Source organism: Caenorhabditis briggsae (assembly GCF_000004555.2).
Source record: "Caenorhabditis briggsae complete genome, chrIII, whole genome shotgun sequence".
In the NCBI taxonomy this organism is placed as follows: domain Eukaryota; kingdom Metazoa; phylum Nematoda; class Chromadorea; order Rhabditida; family Rhabditidae; genus Caenorhabditis; species Caenorhabditis briggsae.
Genome location: NC_013490.2, coordinates 6,364,385 through 6,382,524, shown reverse-complemented (window position 1 = coordinate 6,382,524; position 18,140 = coordinate 6,364,385). Strand labels below are relative to the sequence as shown.

The window sequence follows — 18,140 nt, the reverse complement described above, 5'->3', positions numbered from 1 at the left end:
GGAAATTAAACGTTTAGAATTCAAAAATCAAAAATTAGGAATTCGAAATTTCTGAAAATCAAAATTTGCGGAAATCAAAAATTCGAAATTTCCTGAAAATCAAAATTTTGAAATTTCAGAAACTCATAAATCCGAAAATAAAAAATATTAGACTTCCCCAAGTCAAAAATTCAGATTTTGAAACTTCTGGAAATCTAAAATTTGAAAATTCAGAAATTCAAAAAATCCGGAATTCAAAGCTCAAAAATTCCAAATTTCTCGAAACGATAAAATGGAATTCAAAATTGCTGGAGATCAATAGTTCAACATTTCAGAAATTTGGAATTTCTGAAAAGCAAAAATTTGAATTTTCAAAATTTCAAATTATAAAATTTACGATTTTTAAACTTCTGGAAATCGAAAATTCGAATTTCTGTGAATTCCTTTGAACCGAAAATTGGAAAATTCAGAAACTCGGAATTTCAATGTTCTGGAAATCAAAACATTTGAGATTCGAAAGTTGAGAAGTTAGAACTTTCTGAGAATCAAAATTTTAAAATTTTTGGAAATAAACAATTTTTTCAAAAATCCGAAAAATTGGAAGAATATTCCTGAATCTTCAACTCATTCCAGAACCTTCAACTAAAAGTCCCTCCTCCTACAGTACTCCAAACAAAATCTACAGATCATCCCAACTCCTTTTCTGTTCTAATAAACTCAAAAATATATAGTAAATACCAGTATTACTATACTCCTCCACCCACTCCCATTTTTTCACCACCGTTCTCTCACTTCAACCACCCAAATAGGGCGTTTCCTCCGTCATGAATCATTCCTCCACCTCCTCCTTCTTTTTTCCTCCAACTTTTTGCCTGACTAATTTCGCTGGGGGTACTGAGAGAAGACCGGCATGTAGAGAGAAATAGGCAGTTTTCTATTCCGTACAGTTTTCCGACGGTTCGATCAATTGTGTCTTTCCAATCTCTGCAGTTTGCGTTGTGTCTCTGATCGAGAAAGTGTGCCGTGTTTGGTTTAGGTAGTATTGTGTGTGTACTTTTCGAATCGAGAGAGAGGAACAAACTGTTAAATTTCGATTTTTAGAAGTTTTGCTCGAACTAATTTTCTTTTTCTCCTTTTACCTATAAAATGCTTTCTCTAATTTTTATATTTTCGATTCAAAAATGAGTTCCATCGAACTTCCGCAACTCATGGATGACAATTTGGTAGGTGTCTGACCCATTTATTTTTAATCAAAATTCAAAATTCCATTTTCAGATCACTCGACGAAAGAAAATTATGCAGGCCATCGAAGACATTCGTGGTAAAAAATCGGAAATCGCGAGCGCGCTTCGGGAATTGGGAATCGGAAAACCAGAAGGAAACGAGGTTAGCTGAATCTTGAATCAATGATTTATCAAATTCTTATCATTTCTATCTTTCAGGAAGTGAAAGAAAACATGAAACAACTGCTGGCAGCATACGATGCTATTTCTGCACAAGAAACGCAGTACATGGATATTCTGAAAACTATTGTTGTAAGCGAATCTTATCAAAAATCCATTAAGCCTAATTTCTAAAATCCAGGGAATTCATGAGCAAGCTACTCTTGATATTGCCAAAGATTTTGAAGAAAAAATCAAGAAAGATGCTGAAAAACTGAAAGAGAAGAAGGAAAAGAAAGAAGCAGAAGAAGAAGCCGTCGAAGAAGATAATTCTGAGAAGTCTCCAGAAGAATTAGCGAACAGTGAGGTGATGGCTGAACTACAGGAAGCCCTTTTGGAGCTGAAAAAAGTGTCAGAGGAAGCAGTGGCGGCATCAGAATTGAACGAGAAATTAGTGGAACGACTTCAATTGACAAAGAAGAAGGTTTGTATAACTTTTCGGGTTTTTTTAATAGTTAAAATTTTCAGAAGAGTGCCATGATGGAGGTTCGCGCCAAAAAAGCAAAGGAGCTAGATGAAGAGGCAGCTAGAGCCAGAGCTGAAGTTATGGAAAGGATAAATAAAAGTAGGAATTTTTGCAAAGATTTTGAAAATTCCCTAAACAAAGTTTTCAGTGGCCGCTCTCAAAAAGACAACAGGAAGACAGGAAAAAGAGCTGAAGGAATTGCAGAAGCAATGCCTTGAACTGGGTCTTACTCTTGGTGTTGATGGTGAGAAAGAAGCCGATTCCAGTGCAACGGAAAATCAACCAAAACCTGAATTGAATGAAGAGGAAAAAGAGAAAAGAAGAGAAGAGATCAGAGAGAACATCAAGAAGGAAATGGAGAAGTAAGTTTTTCATATGGATTACTGTTGAATACTGTACTTTTAACTATTATTCTTGTTCCGAAAGTTCCACAACGACAGCTACCGTAACTTAAGAATATTTTCATTTTCCTGATTTATTTTCTCGTTTTTTGTCCGTTTTCCGCCAATTCTTTTGAATCAAAATGTTTAATTTCCCGACTTTTTGAGGGAAAAATAACAAAAAATCGGCTAAACCCTGAAAATAAAAATGTTTTTAAATACATTACTGTAGTTGTTGTTGTAGAACCTTCGGCCACGGCCACCGGTGCTTTTCTTCCACAGCTTCAGTTTTTTGAAACCAGTTGAACAGTATTGAGATATTTTAAGCTACTGTATTTTCTCTAATAGAAACCCACCCAAGCCGTCCACTTTGAGCTCAATTATCTGCGTTCCCGTTAAAGATATCACGAAGTTGTCAACTGATAAATTATTCATCATGATATAAAAAACATTTTATCAGCTGACAAATTTCTCCTATCCTTAACAGGAATTGAGATAATTGAGCTCAACTTTGACGGTTTGGGCGGGCTACTATCAGAGAAAATAGGTATTTTGACTTCCATTGTAATGGACAAAATTAGTTTTTTTAAAGATCCATCAACTCCATTATTATTTCACAAATTTCACAAATCCATCGGATATTCTCTGCTTCTCCCTCTCTGAGAGCCTCGCGGTGGACCGGTTTACACTGTTATCCCCCGTGTCCATCGGATCGATTGATCGCCCCGGCAAATACTCTATTTCTTTCTCTCTCGTTTACACTTTACATTTTTGTGCTCTTCTCCTCTCCTGCAGATAATCAAAGGCAACTGGAGTAGTAGTACACCTGACACTTTTCGAAATTTTTACACACTTTCCGAGAAGCTTCTTCTTCTATCTTTTATTTTTAGTTGAGTGAGATTGAATAGCAAAAGAAGAAGAGATGAAATGGACAACTGACCAAATGACTGTGATATTTTTCAGGAAAGAGCAAGTGAATACACTGATCCGCGAGAAGCTCGCTTCTATGGACGCACGCCGAAAACGTCTTCAGCAAATTAGAAAAATGTTGGAAAAACAAGAAGAACCAAAAGAAAAGGCGGATGCTGTGATCAACAATGCAAAACAGACAGGAGGTATTTCCATTCGAAACCTTCTAATGAAACGCAATTTATAATTTTCTAGAAGGCATTACATTGACACCTGAAACTCCTCGTCAATCCCAAGAAGAAGGGGAAAATGAGCCGTCTCTAGATGCTGAGAACCTTGACGACGAGCATGTCACTGAAAAGTCGTTGGATGATATTCTGGCAAACGCGAAGGCTAACTTGAGCAACTTGACAGCAATGAGAGAAAGACTGGAACATATCAAAGAGACGGGCGGTGCAGATCTGAATGAAGAAGATGTTCAATTATTGGAACAATTGGAACATGTTGATTTGGATATGGACGATGGAGGAGAGGTGAGTGGATTTTTGCAGTTTTCAGAGATGACGTGGCATGGTGTTCTTCTTCGTAAAATGGTTGAGATCTGGATGATTGAAAACGTTGCTCGAATTTCTTATTGTTCTTTGTAAATGGGTTACTGTGATCTTTGATACGCACTGTTCTATGAATCAACTAATTTGGACTATTACTAACCGGAAATGACATTTCCTTCGTTTGGACTTCATTCCTCATATTCAATCTTGTTGCTCTTCTTTGCTGTGAATTTTCTGACTTCTCTCTGAACAAAAATCGATTCCTATACAGCCTCCCGACTCCAAGAAGCTGAAATCCGAAGCTGATCTCATTCTGAGCAAAGAACCAGACGGTGGTCCTGAAGAGAAGAATGATATCGAGTCTGCTGTACGTGCATCTTTCCATAAAATCTTCCAACCAAAGCCGTTGATCTTGCCGGATAATCAAATAGAACTTCTGAATCAAGCTCGTCGTGCAGCTGTAGAAGAAATGATCCGAAAAATTGACGAAAAGGTACCTAAATTGTTTCGGCGGCATGCACCACGATGAGATTTCCTCCTTCCATTTGATCCCATTCCAATCTATTTAAGTTCCTTTTTGGGGCACCTTTCTCCTTTCTGGTTAACCCATTTCGGCCGTATTCCCCCTTGAAAAAGAATTGTTTCATTTGTTTTTGTGCAATCTCATTGAGACGCTTTCTTTCTCTCTCGGTTAGCAGAAACATGCGGGTAGCTTTTTGGACCAAATAAAAAGATTCATTAAATTGTCCATTTCTCTTCGCCAGTTCTCCCCATCTTCTTATTTAGCTCTTTTTGGTAATATATGGGATTCATCTGCACTTTTATTATTCTGGTACAAGAAGTCGGAAGGTCACACAACGACAACTACCGCAAACTAGAATTTTTTTTTATTTTCTCGATTTTCGTGCGCTTTCAGTCAGTTTTTTTTTGACTATCGAGAAATCGACAAAAAGCAGTGAGAAACGAGAAAATAAATACGGAATTTTTTCTTACGTTACTGTAGTTTTCGTTGTAGGGCCTCCGATTTTTTTCTACCAGAGTAATATCGCTGCCACGTTTCATTCTCTTTCTCTGTCTCCACCTTGCTTTTGTGGTATCACATCGTTTGAAAAACTCTCACACATAAATTTTATGTGACATAAACGGAAAAGAAGAGCGGAAAGAAGGCTAACAGTGTTGGAAGGCATTCATCAAACGCACCGTACCAAAATACAGTAATCCAACGACTCGTTGTCTACAACTCATCAGTTCCATCATTACACTATCTCTATCCTCAGGTATTCGTCCACTCTCTCCTTAGATCCCGCCCACTTTCTCCATCATCCGCTTTGCCAGCACCACACCCCAAAACTCCGCCCCCATTCGATCTCATCGTGTTGTGTGTCCGCCCCAAGAGCAGAGCTCTCTCAATTCACTCATTCGAGCTTCTTCTCCACACACATACACACACTCACACACGTATTCCAGCTGCCGTCTTCTTCTCATTCTCCTGTTGTCACCATGGACTCGGTCTCCTCGTCCCCCGGTCCACTTTCCCTATCACTTCTATCACTAGAAGCTAGTGACTTGCGCGAGCTGGCTTCCTATTTACTCAAACTTGCCGATTTACAGGAGCAGGTAGGGCATCCCCCGATCTAGATCCCCATGATGAACTGAAAAGAAACATGTATATCAAGCTGTGATCTCGAAATACTCTTTTTCTCCAAAAGAGCTCTTTCCGGAAACATTGTGCTCCGAAAAAGAAACAGCGTGAGCATGTGTCATGTCTCTTTTTTGTTCACATTCATTCCCCTCCCCCACCGAAAGCTGTCCCCTTCCTCTTCAACAAACCGAGTCAATGCCGTTTAAGTGAATGCTTTGCCACAGTCTTCGATCATGTCACATGAAGCCTGGGCTTAGATTCACTTAGGCCGGCGTTCCTTGACTCAGCCTTTTTTTCTTCTTGGGTTTTTTTGGGGTTTATGTAATTTTTGGCTGGAAATTGATATCCGAGTAGTAAAAATAGTCTTGTTGATAAATTCAAGTAGAATAAATGTTTTTAAAATGGTTTTAAATCAGTATTCAAGTAGTAGAAATTCAGTTTTTTTTTTCAAAAATATTCAAAATCACTGAAAACAACCCTGTTCAAATTGCCATAAAAATTTTCAGATTTAGCTTAAAAAACGGAGGCAAAAAATGCGAGTTAAATGTATTTTGGAAAACGTTCCGGAAAAAAAAGGATTTTGTTTATAAAAAAATTCAGCTGAAACATACTTTAAAAAAAGGCCTAGCTACAGTAATCTATTATACCTAAACTTTGTCAAAAATTTCACAATTAAGAGATTTTCAAAAAATTAGACCACATCTCATTAATGAGCTCATTACTTTCTTATCTTCCGTCTCTTGCTTTTGTCGCCAGCGGCTTTTCTTGTTCCGGGCGCACCCATTGCTCAAAGCGTCGAAAATTTTAGACGCGAGGGCACAGCGACAGAGACACTTCTTTTTCAACACTTCTGTGCCTTCTTCTCTTTTACTTGCACATACACGTACGTGTTAATGCATTTCAGTCCGTCTCCAGCTCTTCCAAGCTCTTGACGGAAACGGAAGAAGCTTTGGGAGCAAAGAAGACGAAGAAAAAGAAAAAGCAAATGGGAGACATGATGAGATAGTGTTGGAGATGAAGATGTGTAGATTAGGAGTTCTGGAGAGTGCGAGGAGTCTTATCATCAGATATTTATAGTGACGTTGTTTAGGACGACCATCGGGAGATGCATCGTCCGGCAAAAGGGACATTGGCTTCATAACTAAAAGTGAAACCCAAAGAAGATAACCAGCTTGCTGGTATCAAATAAACGGAGAATCATGTTTTAAGAAGTTCGGTCCCCAAGTTTTCAGAAATGCTCAATTCACATATCAAAAAACATTTCAATTGAGATAGCTTGTCAATCACATTGCCAGTTGCCCCTCTTCTCCCAGATGACCTCATTCTCTATCCAGTAGCAGACAATTGCCTCAAAACTCCGAACAGTTGCTCCGCCTGCTCATCGTGTACGACACACAAAAACTTTCCTTCATCTCCTCCACTTTTTGTAATCGGAGAACCAGAAGACGGACAGACATATGGTCGAAGACGAAAAAAAACCGAGTTTATGTTTTTCTGATGTGACTTTCGGAAGGAGATATCCAGATGTTTGTAAAGTCAGAATCCGAGGGCATAAAGGTGTTGGTTCGATGGTGATTATGAACAATGCGTTGATGCTTCGTTTTTAGTTTTTCGAAGTGAAAACTGTTTTTGAGATTATGGCGGGATGCTAGGAATGGTTTTTTCGAACTTTTTCCAAATGTTCGGTTTTCAAAATTTTGGGATCTTTGGAGTTTTTGAAATACCAAAAAAAAATCAGAAATATTCCTATCAAAATTTGAGGCTCCCGGACGTTTCAAAACTCGACGTTGCAGAACCGGACTGTTCAGAACTTTTCAGCATTTTTGCATAGTGGTTACTGCGCATCAAATGAGTTCACACTCGAAAAGTCTCGAAAAATCGAAAGAAAACAACTGAAGTTTACAAAAACGGTGTCGAAAAGTACGCAAAAAGTTTTCCAGCGAATATGAGTTTAATTTTGCATACCTCTAGTAATGACATCGTTTATTTATGCAAAAATGCAGAAAAGTTCTGAACTGACCGGTTCTGAAACTTCCAGTATCCCTGATTCGCCTTTTACTCCCACAATTTTTCTAATTAGCTTCAACTATAAGAAGAAGAAGAAATACTTCTTTTCTCCTTTTCTTTTTCAATCTTCTGTGATTTTGGGCTCGTTGCAAATAGAAGGGGAACATAGAACATATGGAATTCGTTTTCCCATGTGAAGGTAATGTTGCCATGGAAATGTGAGTAGATTCTGAAGTATCTGGCAGTCGGCTGTTGGAAGGGTGAACAAGATGAAATAGAGGGGTGCGAGTTACAGATTTCAAAAGAACACCATGCCATGTCAATTGATTTCTCATTACAAGAGAAAAAATTAATCAATAATTATTTCCAGACACCAGCACAATAAATACTCGTCATCCTGCCAATCGATTAATTTTTTTTTTAGACTTCTACTTTTTTTCTTTCATTGTAATTTATTTGAAACTCTTTCAAAGCTTTCATTGTGATCCATCACATTTCATTTATTCTTTTCAAAAACATCTACTTATTCTTTGCATATACACTGGAAATAAAACATTACATCTTCGAATTTCTTAATTGGAATCTACACTGAAACTGTAGATATTACTATTCATAGAAATATATAAAAGCTTCCTTTTGTTCCTTTCAAAAGATAGATTTTTCTAGAATGTTTGGTGACGAGTACGGTAGTTTAGTGGTTGTTGCTACCGTATCGACTGCTACGATTCTCGCGTTTTCTTGGATTTTGCGAAGGTAATAATTTGGTACAAAAAATCAGAGATGAGGAAGTGAAATTCCGGTGGCTGTGGCCGAAAGTCCTGGAACGAAAACTACAGTAACCTAAAAATAGGTTTGTTATCGTCGAGTTCTCCGTTAGTTTTGTCCAAAAGAAATCACAAAATAAAGGTTTGAAAATTGACTGAAACACAAGAAACTCGAGATAATAAATCCGGAAAATGAACATATTTGTATTAGGTTATTGTAGTTTTCGTTGTGGGACCTTCGGCCACAGTCTTAAGATTGTTCACATCTTATTCAAGTATCAAATTTTTCAGACATTCGATTGTAATCAATGCCGTGTTCGCAGTCGTTATATCCATTGCAATTTTTGCATTTTCTAATTTAGTGAACCGATCCATTTTTGGAACTTTGGAACTTCTTTTTCAAATGGTTATCGGTTCTACTAATTCTTGGAATAGGTAATAGTTTTCTAGTTTCTTTCCCAAATTGAAAAAAAAACTATTTTCAGAGTCTATATGGTGGCTTTCTGGCTGGCTATGGTAGCCATTTCCGTCGTATTCTGTGTCTACGTCACGTCGATTGGAAGAAGTAGCACAGTTCATAGAAAATTCTTCCATCTTACAGTATCTCTCATCTACATATCTGGAATTCTTCTAGATCCACTTTTCTCTTGGCTATGTGCTTGGCTGTGGTTGTGCATTTTCATTCTAACCGAGCTACTTCGATACTTAAATGTTCCTCCATGGGGAGCTGTGTTGAATGAGCATTTGCTTATTTTCAAGGATTCTCAAGATTCAGAATTGCTCCTTACTCCAATCTACCTGCTAGTTGGAATCTTTTTACCACTGATGTTGTCTGGAAACGTCAGGGACTCGGATTTCGAACCAAAACTGGCACATTTCGCTGGAGTTGCTGCAGTTGGTGTTGGCGATTCAATGGCTGCGATTGTGGGATCCACGTGGGGAGAGACTAAGTGGCCTGGGTATTTAAATTTTGAAATCTAGACCATAAAAATCAAATATTTTATTTCAGAAATGAAAAATCTTTAGAAGGCACTCTGGCAATGATGTTTTCAATGCTAACATTCCTTCTTATCACTAACACTTTCATCCACGATGCCTCTTCTGTAGTTTCAATCATTTCAGTTTCATTAATTGCTTCTGTGTTAGAAGCATTTCTCAGTGCTATGGATAACTTTATCCTTCCTTTCATAACATATCTGATTTTATGACTAGCCGACAAACACTGTGTTTTCTAAAATGCTTCTTTGTTATTTTCCGGTTTTTCGTCTTCTCCATTCCAAATTAAATGAAGATTTACTAACTGAATTGTTATTTGCAAAAGTGAACCAACTAAAAAGGTACATTTATACTGTATAAAAAACTAGATGATCAAAAATAAAAACACAGCATTCATAATACAATCTATATTCACATGAGTTTTCTATACACTTCTGCTTCCTCAGCCATCGTCTCTTTTGATCGTGGTTTTCTTTCCGGTTCCTTGTCATGGGATGCTAGTTTTTGGTAGATTTCATTGTCACCGAAATCTCCAGAACGTCGAGCAAGGATATGAACATGAGCATGCTGGAGATAGGAATTCGACACACAAATGTTAGTTGAACTTACAGGAACTGTCTGTCCAGCTTCTTTTCCATCTTGAACACATATTGTCGACGCCTTCACGTTATGATGCTTCTCAAGCATTGCTTGAACTTTTTTGGCCACAATGAACAGGTCGGCTGTTTCCGCATCAGTCAAATCAGTCAGATGCTGGACGACACGTTTCGGACTGATGAGAACATCTGGAATGGAACATTGTTTTAAATTCAGACTGCCTGAAACTTACGCCCATCAGTAACGGGCTTCAAATTGACAAACGCAAACGAATGAGGAGTACTGTAGAAAATGTGGCTCGCTGGGATTGGGAACTCGGCAAACTTTAGATCATCTGTTTCATGATTTCTCTCATTGACATGAAGAGTATACAAATCAGAACGGCGATGCGAAAAGACTGGTTGCATTTCGCGAAGGCTGGCTACGTAGCTCAGATCAATTTCAGCGAAGCACATATCTGAAAATATCCAAAATAAATCTCATTTTTTCTAAAATAAATCGGATTTTCCTTCTCAAACTGACCAACTCTCTCAGAACATTGAGCTACCACAGCTCCCCATGGATCCACAACCATTGCATGACCGTACGATTGTCTTTTTGGATTATGAGCTCCAGTTTGAGCAGCAGCCACAACATAACACTGATTCTCAATAGCACGAGCACGTAGAAGAGTTTCCCAGTGAGCCAGTCCGGTATTCAATGTGAAAGCACTCGGGAAAGAGAGGAGCTGGGCTCCACGCTGTCGGTTCCAAAGGGATAATTCAGGAAACCGTACATCGTAGCAAATCGAGAGACCCAGACATCCAACTGGAGTTTCTACTGGAGGAACCATCTGAATGAAGAATCACAGTCGGATATCCAATTTTGTATAACCCCTACCTCGTTACCAGCCTTGCTGAATTCACTCTCCATCAATCGAACCTTCCCTGGAATTTCCAGATCGAAGAGATGCAATTTGTTATATTCTACACAAGTGGCTCCTTGTGAATCGATGATCAGATGAGTGTTCCATGGATGTGCGTGATCGGATGGATCCTGAAAGCCAATAAAACTTGAATAATTAGAGAAAAAAGTTTCTTCTTTTCTTTTCTAGTACTTTGTGATGAAGTCCTCCTAAAGACAACCAGACATTGTGTTTTTTCGCGAGATCTCTATATCTCTGCATATATACACAGTCGGCCGTCATCGCAAGATCAACCTGCTCGTTTTTGTTCACTCCAATGAAATCAAAACATTCTGGCAGGAAGACCATCTGAAAATCAGTTTCTCACTTTTTGTCAGAATACTGAGCTTTTTTACTTCACACTTTCTTTCTCCAGCTCGCTCGATCATTGATTTTGCAATATCGAAGTTTTTCTCCAGATCGTTGTCGCTTGTCATTTGACATACTGCTATCTGAACAGTTGTTTTAACTTCTAGATCTTTTCAGAAAGAAAATATGGTCACTTACAAAATGTCGACCTGTAGCCATCGTACGCCGAATGACTGTGGTCAACATGCGATCGACTGGTAGATAACAAACAATCAATGATAAGTGTCGAGTGGGAAAGAAATGTTGAACTGGTCAAAATCAGGTCACTTTGCGATGAAAAAAACAGGGGTACGAATAGAATTTATACAAGAGTGCAAGAACTAATACTCCAACAAGAAAGTGAATAACATTAATACTATTTAAAGGTTACTATGGCGAGCAGTACATTAAATGGTCTTTTAAAACAAAGACAATACCGTAACACCTCTAATAGAAGGGCTGCCCACATTGTCAAGTTTGAGCTAATTTATCTTGGCTCGTATGCAAGATAAAAAAATTTTAACTGATAAAATGTTTGTGATATGAAAATGAACAATCCATCAGTTTACAAATATTGTATATCTTTGGTAGAAACCGAGATAAATTGGCTCAAAGTTAAAAATTTTGGGCACTTCCATTAGAGGCGTCAAGGTATTTTACAGAACTTCGTAAGAACGGTAATTTAATCAGATTTCTTTGGTTCATTGAGTTTGTCATGTTCTTTTTGTAATCGTTGTACTTGTCCCAAATGAGCAGTGGTCGCGTGTACGCTATTTTTCCGGCTCACACTGCGAACTCCCAGATGACGATAACTGAAGTAAAAATGGTCTAGTTCTTTCAATTATGATGAACACCTTACCGGTACCATTTCCTTCCGTGCAACGCTTTGTTGAGCTCGTATTCATGTCGGACCTTAGGAATTTCAAAATTATAATTCGCGATCAGTTTTTTATATTTACCTTGTACTCGACTTCTCTCGCTGTCTTCAGTTTTCCCATTCTTCGAAGAGTCCAAAATGTAGCTTGAATAAGAAGAAGCGTAGTAATGTAACGGAATGGCATCGCAATCTGAAAACCATTTTTAAGAAAAAAATGTGTTTTGGAAAACTCAATGAAAAAATCTGAAAACGGCATATCATACCTTGTATAAAATGAGCGAAACTACAACGACACCAGCAGATTCGGGTGTATTTTTGACTTTTTCAAGAATCGCATCTGGCATATGCATCCATTCGAGAAGAGCAATCACATCTACTCCACTCTTCACCACCAAATACAATGCAATGAACCAGGCGGTACACGAAGCGGCATGTGCTGGTACGGCTATGTACCAGTATCTTTTGAAATAGTACTTCACTTTTGCGAAAATGCCTTGTGGTGCTTCTTCTGCTCTCATCTGCTCAATTTTTGCAGTTTTCGCAGCTTTCTGCTCTTCCGACATTGTCATACGAAAAAATTTCCATTTCTGATCTTGTGGCTTCTGAACATGTTCTTTCTCGCTCACTCTTAAGGTGCTGTGAATGGTTCTACACGATGAGCTTGATGGAAATTGACTCTGTGCGTAACAGAGGCTTCTAGAGCAGCAGAGCCGTTCAGCATGAAGTATTGATCGAGCCAGAAGCATTCTGAACTGATAGTTCTATTTTGGAATATTTTCACTCTATCTTAAAATACTGAACGGGTGTTTTAACTCTTCTCAGCCAACCTTGACTCTTCTGCTTCTCCCAATAGTAGGGTATTAGAAATTTATTGCTATTTGGAAAGTGCTGTGTGAAAATACATGAAAAAAAGGAATAAATAAATTACATTTCTACAAATAATTGAAACAAAACGAAAAATAAAAACAACCCAGCACTATTCAATATGTGCTTCGACCAGTAATCAATAAAAGGCTTGAAAAATAAATTAATGAACGAGTTCGGTTTTTTGGCGAATGGCATGATAGAGAGCAACGACGAGAACGATGACAGCAACAGTCTCAGAAGAAACTGGCGACTTTGAGGCGAGTCCCTGGAAAACATGAGAATTTCATTCACAGATTTCAAAGATATACAGAACATGTTCATTTTTTGAAAATGTTCTCAAATTAAAACGATAAATTCATCAAGGAAATAAATTGTATCGTTTAATCATTAAATTAAACTCAAAGCTTAATACATATTTTTTTATTCAAGTCCTTTTCTCCTGAATATACTAAAAATTTCAGAAAAACTGCTTCAAAGCTTTTTAAAAATTTAAATTATATTTTTTCAGCCGAAATTTTTTAAATTGTTTTTTAAACACAGAAAATACAATTTTTCGTATGAATCTGTTAAAAAACAAAAATTTATGTCATGAATCTCTTGTTTTCTTTTCCGTTTCTAGAGAGCGAAGCAATTTTCGCTCTGATGTCGGAATTTCAGATATTACTCTTGTCCGATATCTTGTCCGATATACTTTTTCAATACTTTTTTTTCGTTTTTAAAATGAATTTAGAAAACTCACGGAATGGTTCTGCTGCACAGTGAAGAGTGGGCTGGTGGATGGATTCTTGGCAAGTTGAGCTGCTCCTTCCTCATCGTAGATGTTGATATTGAAAGTTTGGGCTCCAGCGGCAGCGTGGTCAAGGGTCCAGGAAACTTGGTACTTGGCTGTCTCATCAGAAGTGGAGACTGGGATAAGGCGGCCATTCACTTCAGCTGTGTATTGGATGTTCTTTGGGTTGTTGCTACATTGAAGAGTGAACTCGGTGATGAAAGTTGTTCTGTAGTGGAAGAATCCATCGGTCGTAGAGAAAGATGAAGCGGAGAACTTGGGAGAGTCGCACTTGGCGCCTGAAAAAATGACAATAGAAAGTATATAAATCGAATAAATACTTACACAGCGCAGATGCTACTAAGCAAAGTGAAACGACGGCCTTCAGCATTTTTACCTGGGAATAGAAAAGAAATTAACCAAGGCAGTAAAAATATTTAACAAAAAAGATCTATCGCAGAGAATGTCCTGACAAAAATAATGAAACAGAGGAGCGGAATCAGGAAAAAAAATGTTAAAACGAATAACTCTACGGCAAACTTTCTTGGCGAATAATCTTCTCATTATGTTTGTAAACTTCTCTAACGCAAAAGCAGCCACACAGTCTCGCTTGGCAACAAGCCAGTTTGCAGTTCTTTCGCCAGCGTGGTGAGACCCGCGCGGGGAGGAAACCATGTGCGCCTTTGAACTGACTCTGCTCGCGATTTCTTTTCATCACATGAATCGATTCTAAAACGCTTGAACTATTCTTGCGAAACAGTATTTGGCTCTATTTTGACGATAAAGAAATAAGAAGGAATATTTGAACTTTTTTAAACACTTTTTGTAGCGCGGTTGAGCTTCTTGTATAGCTAAAAGCGTTCTGGCAATCATTTGAAACTTTTTTTGGTTTTCAGACGATAAAATGGCATCTAGTAGCAGTGGTCCCCCAGATATCAAAATCCATAATGTTTTCTTATCAAATGTGGAAGAAGAGTTCGCTCGAATCCGTGGATTAGTTGAGGTACGAACAGAGAAAGAAACTGAGTTAGAATCGATTTACTATTAAGGATTATCCATATGTGGCCATGGACACAGAGTTTCCGGGAGTGGTTGCGACGCCATTGGGAACGTTCCGAAGCAAAGAAGATTTTAATTATCAGCAAGTGTTCTGTAATGTCAACATGCTGAAATTAATACAGGTAGTCCATCCGTTGCGCTCAAATCTATGTTGGCGTTGCCCTTCAGGTTGGATTTGCCATGGTCAACGACAAAGGCGAGCTGCCCCCAACGGGCGATGTTTGGCAGTTCAATTTCAATTTCTCCTTCGCCGAAGACATGTTTTCACATGACAGTGTTGAAATGCTGCGTCAAGCGGGTATTGATTTCAACGCATTGCAGGCAAGATACATTTCTTTTTATAAGTTACCCGAAAGCTTCTTTCAGCATGAGGGAATACCAACACATGTATTCGGCGAGTTGCTGACAACATCTGGACTAATTACGGATCCGCGGATTACATGGCTGACATTCTCCTCGGGCTACGACTTTGGATACCTTCTGAAAAGTATAACGCTTGGCGATCTGCCCAAAGAAGAAGCTATGTTCTTCACATGTCACAAAACTCTGTTCCCGACCAGTTTCGACATCAAAATTCTTCTCCGAACGCCGAATTGCGCATCAGCGAAGCTGAAAGGTGGTCTGCAGGAGGTTGCTGACCAGTTGGATGTAAAACGACAAGGAGTTCGTCATCAGGCAGGATCCGATGCACTTTTGACGGCTGCAACGTTTTTCAAAATCAAGAAGCAGTTTTTCGGAGATAGCTGGAATCAAATTGCTCCTCTGATTTGCGGTCACATGTTTGGACTTGGATCGTCACTTTCCCTCTTCCATTCCGGTGGTTCACAAGCCCGACTTGGAGAGGATCCCAATCAAGGAATGGGTGGAATTCAGCAACAAGCGTAAAACCAGGTGGAACAAAAGGAATGCTGAAAATACCAAACTTATAATATCATCAATTTCAATATTTTCTCTTCTTTCCATCTGGTGTGATCTCTCTTTTTGCTTCTCATGTGTCTATTTCTTTGTCTAATTTTGGTCGCATTTCCACTCTTTTCACACATAAGTCAATTACTATTACTCTCCCTTGTGTTCCCAACCAAAAATATTATTTTTGTTGTAAATTCTTTCTGTTCTTCCATCTATTTCCAATCTTTTGTCTTCATTCTCTCTCTCTCCATCTCTCACCCCAAAAATTCCCCTAATATTCGCGTCCTTTGCTTCATGGTTCATCTCTCATTCTTTTCCGGCTCTGCTTAGCTGATTAGGCTAAATTAGATAGGGATAACAGTGGAAGTCTATTATGCTTGTCTGAGAAAAAAAAGGTGAGACGCAGAGAAATAGTGTCTGCGTCTCCACTTAATATGTGCTATTTAGGCTCTCCGCTTCGATATCACTACCGTATTCAGACTGCAAAAAATCTTCTCTAACCTTTTTTTTCTCAGACAAGCATAATATTCGATTTTGATTTCCAGAACAGCTAGGATCGGAGCCCGTGTATTTTTTTATTTTCATCTTTTCCCATTCCCTATGCCCAAAAAAATATAAAATTTTCGAAACGTACAAATCCTATTTTCTATGTGACCTACTGAAGTTATTCAACTTCACTTTATCTCTACAGTGTTCGGAAATGGTTCAAACCGAATTTTTTGTCACAGCAAAATGCCGAGTGGTGGACAAAGAAAGCACACAATTTCGAATAAAACTCGCAAGCGTCCAGGCAAAGATTTGGATCAGATCCACGAAGACTTGAAACCCGAAAAAGCAGCGAAGCTTCTTCAACAAGAGGTAAATATTCAAACAAACGGAACATGAACTAAATTGAAAAAATTGTTATAGGTCGATTATGATCTTCCTGGAAACGGACAGTTTTACTGTATTGAGTGCGAACGGCATTTCATCGACGAGAAAACTCGACAGCTTCATCGCAAAACGAAACTGCACAAAAATCGTGTGAAATCTTTGAAAGAGGTTCCATACACCCAGGCAGAAGCCAATGCCGCTGGCGGCTCTGGCTTCTTTCCTGCGGTCACTCTGAAAAGCCGAATGGAACTGCCGAAACAACCGGAAATATCTGTTGAAATTGGGGAGTGAACATTGGATTTTCACTCGCATTCGTTTCTTTTTTGTTATCTGACGTTGTTGATTTATGAAAAGTTTGAAATCATTTTTTCATGTTTATGTGACAGCAATACAAATAGAAATCGGAATGGGTGTGTTTCGACAAGAAACAAAGATGAATAAAAAAATTAATCAAAGTCAGAATTATGACGACTGAGCTACTTAGAGACTTCTTCAACCTTCTCCACGAACTTCTTAGCGACATCTGCAGAGCCGAATCGAATCATCAGTGTGGTCATTTCAGATGCCGAAACCGGACAAGTGAGACGAATTCGTTCTCCTTTATCATCGACCTTCGTTGCTTTCATTGCCTTGTTACAAAGAGCGTTCAGCCAAACGGTGCCGATCGCCGTCGCAGCTCTGATGAGTACACTAAACTTCCCATCAGTGTCTTTGACATGAAGCATTCCAACGCCAAGCTTAGTGTATTCCTTGTCAGCAAATTTGAAGACAGCGACTCTTAAATGGAGTAAAGAATTATAAAAACGGTGAAAATGTTCCGATACTCACTTGCTGCTGATTACCGCATCAGGCTCTTCAACTTCGACTGTTTCTACTTTCGGCGGCACATACTCTTCGTCATCATCACCGCCCTCGCCTTTCGCCTGATTCTCCTGGGCTTTCTGTGCTAAACCAGCGAAGCCTCCAAACAACGATCCAGTAGTGGTAGCACCTCCAAACAGTGATCCAGTAGTCGTGGTACCTCCAGATCCAGTATTAGTACCTCCAGAACCGAAGCTTAAAGATGGCGTGGTTTGTTTAGCGCCGGATCCGAAAAGAGAAGCACCGAAAGCAAGTCCAGAGAATGGTTTCGCTGCGGCATTGTCCCCGTCTTTTTGCTCTCCGAAAACCAATGGCTTAGAAGTAGTAGCTGGCGTATCTGAGGACTTCAATCCCGCAGATGTGGTTTCTGGTGACTTGGAAATAGCTCCAAAAAGTGAACCAGTTGTCTTAACGTTCTCATTCTTGGATGTTGTAGATCCAAATAGTGGGACAGTAGTTTCAGCGGATGTTGTAGATCCAAACAGTGGGACAGTGGTTTTTGGCTCATCAGGCTTTGCAGTGTCGGATTCTGGCTTTTTGCCAAATGAGAATCCAGTGAACTTCGAAGGCTCTTTAGACTTATCACCGCTGAAAAATCAAAAAATTGAGTGTCAAAAATTCTGTGAAATCTACATACTCTTTGCCCAGGAAAGCAAAAAGAGATCCATCATTATTTCCTAAAGCTGCTCCATCGGTGTTGCTCGAATCTTTTTTTGTCCAGAAATCTTTACTGGGTTCTGGGAACTTGATGTTAGTTGTTGGGATTGTAACAGTGGAAGTTGAAGCCTGAGACTCATTGCCTGACTTGAAAATAATGGATTCAGATCCACCGAGCGGTCCTCCACCACGAATTGCACGTTTGCGAGCGGTTCCAGCAGCAGGTGCAGGTGGCTCACTGGAT

General features: G+C 38.9%; 8 protein-coding genes across 8 annotated transcripts in view; 4 read left to right on the top strand and 4 right to left on the bottom strand.

Moving 5' to 3' along the window:
* Positions 1-1,160: 1,160 nt before the first annotated feature.
* Positions 1,161-6,375, top strand: CBG13325 (the record flags this gene model as incomplete). The annotated part of the gene is given in 12 exon segments (XM_045243886.1): positions 1,161-1,202; positions 1,255-1,365; positions 1,422-1,514; positions 1,564-1,845; positions 1,890-1,986; positions 2,036-2,249; positions 3,231-3,382; positions 3,432-3,709; positions 3,999-4,220; positions 4,894-5,105; positions 5,122-5,344; positions 6,274-6,375. 12 exon segments carry the CDS (start codon positions 1,161-1,163, stop codon positions 6,373-6,375), a joined length of 2,028 nt encoding a protein of 675 aa, XP_045095123.1.
* A 1,668-nt stretch (positions 6,376-8,043) lies between these two features.
* On the top strand, positions 8,044-9,348 carry CBG13324 (the record flags this gene model as incomplete). The annotated part of the gene is made up of 4 exons (XM_002641409.1): positions 8,044-8,129; positions 8,432-8,575; positions 8,626-9,099; positions 9,150-9,348. The coding sequence occupies 4 exons, from the start codon at positions 8,044-8,046 to the stop codon at positions 9,346-9,348; spliced, it is 903 nt and encodes a 300-aa protein (XP_002641455.1).
* Positions 9,349-9,547: 199 nt separating this feature from the next.
* Cbr-nft-1 lies at positions 9,548-11,231 on the bottom strand (the record flags this gene model as incomplete). Its single annotated transcript, XM_002641408.2, has 8 exons — positions 9,548-9,703; positions 9,746-9,921; positions 9,966-10,190; positions 10,256-10,565; positions 10,613-10,768; positions 10,830-10,985; positions 11,033-11,128; positions 11,184-11,231. The coding sequence occupies 8 exons, from the start codon at positions 11,229-11,231 to the stop codon at positions 9,548-9,550; spliced, it is 1,323 nt and encodes a 440-aa protein (XP_002641454.2).
* Positions 11,232-11,706: 475 nt separating this feature from the next.
* Positions 11,707-12,647, bottom strand: CBG13322 (the record flags this gene model as incomplete). Its single annotated transcript, XM_002641407.1, has 4 exons — positions 11,707-11,836; positions 11,884-11,936; positions 11,984-12,091; positions 12,165-12,647. 4 exons carry the CDS (start codon positions 12,645-12,647, stop codon positions 11,707-11,709), a joined length of 774 nt encoding a protein of 257 aa, XP_002641453.1.
* Positions 12,648-12,928: 281 nt separating this feature from the next.
* On the bottom strand, positions 12,929-13,928 carry Cbr-trap-4.2 (the record flags this gene model as incomplete). Its single annotated transcript, XM_002641406.1, has 3 exons — positions 12,929-13,033; positions 13,508-13,836; positions 13,883-13,928. 3 exons carry the CDS (start codon positions 13,926-13,928, stop codon positions 12,929-12,931), a joined length of 480 nt encoding a protein of 159 aa, XP_002641452.1.
* Positions 13,929-14,441: 513 nt separating this feature from the next.
* On the top strand, positions 14,442-15,481 carry CBG13320 (the record flags this gene model as incomplete). The annotated part of the gene is made up of 3 exons (XM_045243885.1): positions 14,442-14,540; positions 14,587-14,718; positions 14,765-15,481. The coding sequence occupies 3 exons, from the start codon at positions 14,442-14,444 to the stop codon at positions 15,479-15,481; spliced, it is 948 nt and encodes a 315-aa protein (XP_045095122.1).
* A 756-nt stretch (positions 15,482-16,237) lies between these two features.
* On the top strand, positions 16,238-16,669 carry CBG13319 (the record flags this gene model as incomplete). Its single annotated transcript, XM_002641404.1, has 2 exons — positions 16,238-16,363; positions 16,415-16,669. The coding sequence occupies 2 exons, from the start codon at positions 16,238-16,240 to the stop codon at positions 16,667-16,669; spliced, it is 381 nt and encodes a 126-aa protein (XP_002641450.1).
* Positions 16,670-16,854: 185 nt separating this feature from the next.
* Positions 16,855-18,140, bottom strand: part of CBG13318 — a gene marked incomplete at both ends in the record, with an annotated part of 7,156 nt that continues 5,870 nt past the window's right edge. The window contains 3 exons of the mRNA XM_045243884.1: positions 16,855-17,155; positions 17,207-17,827; positions 17,877-18,134. Coding sequence (XP_045095121.1) covers positions 16,855-17,155; positions 17,207-17,827; positions 17,877-18,134 — 1,180 coding nt within the window. The remainder of the gene's footprint in view (positions 17,156-17,206; positions 17,828-17,876; positions 18,135-18,140) is intronic.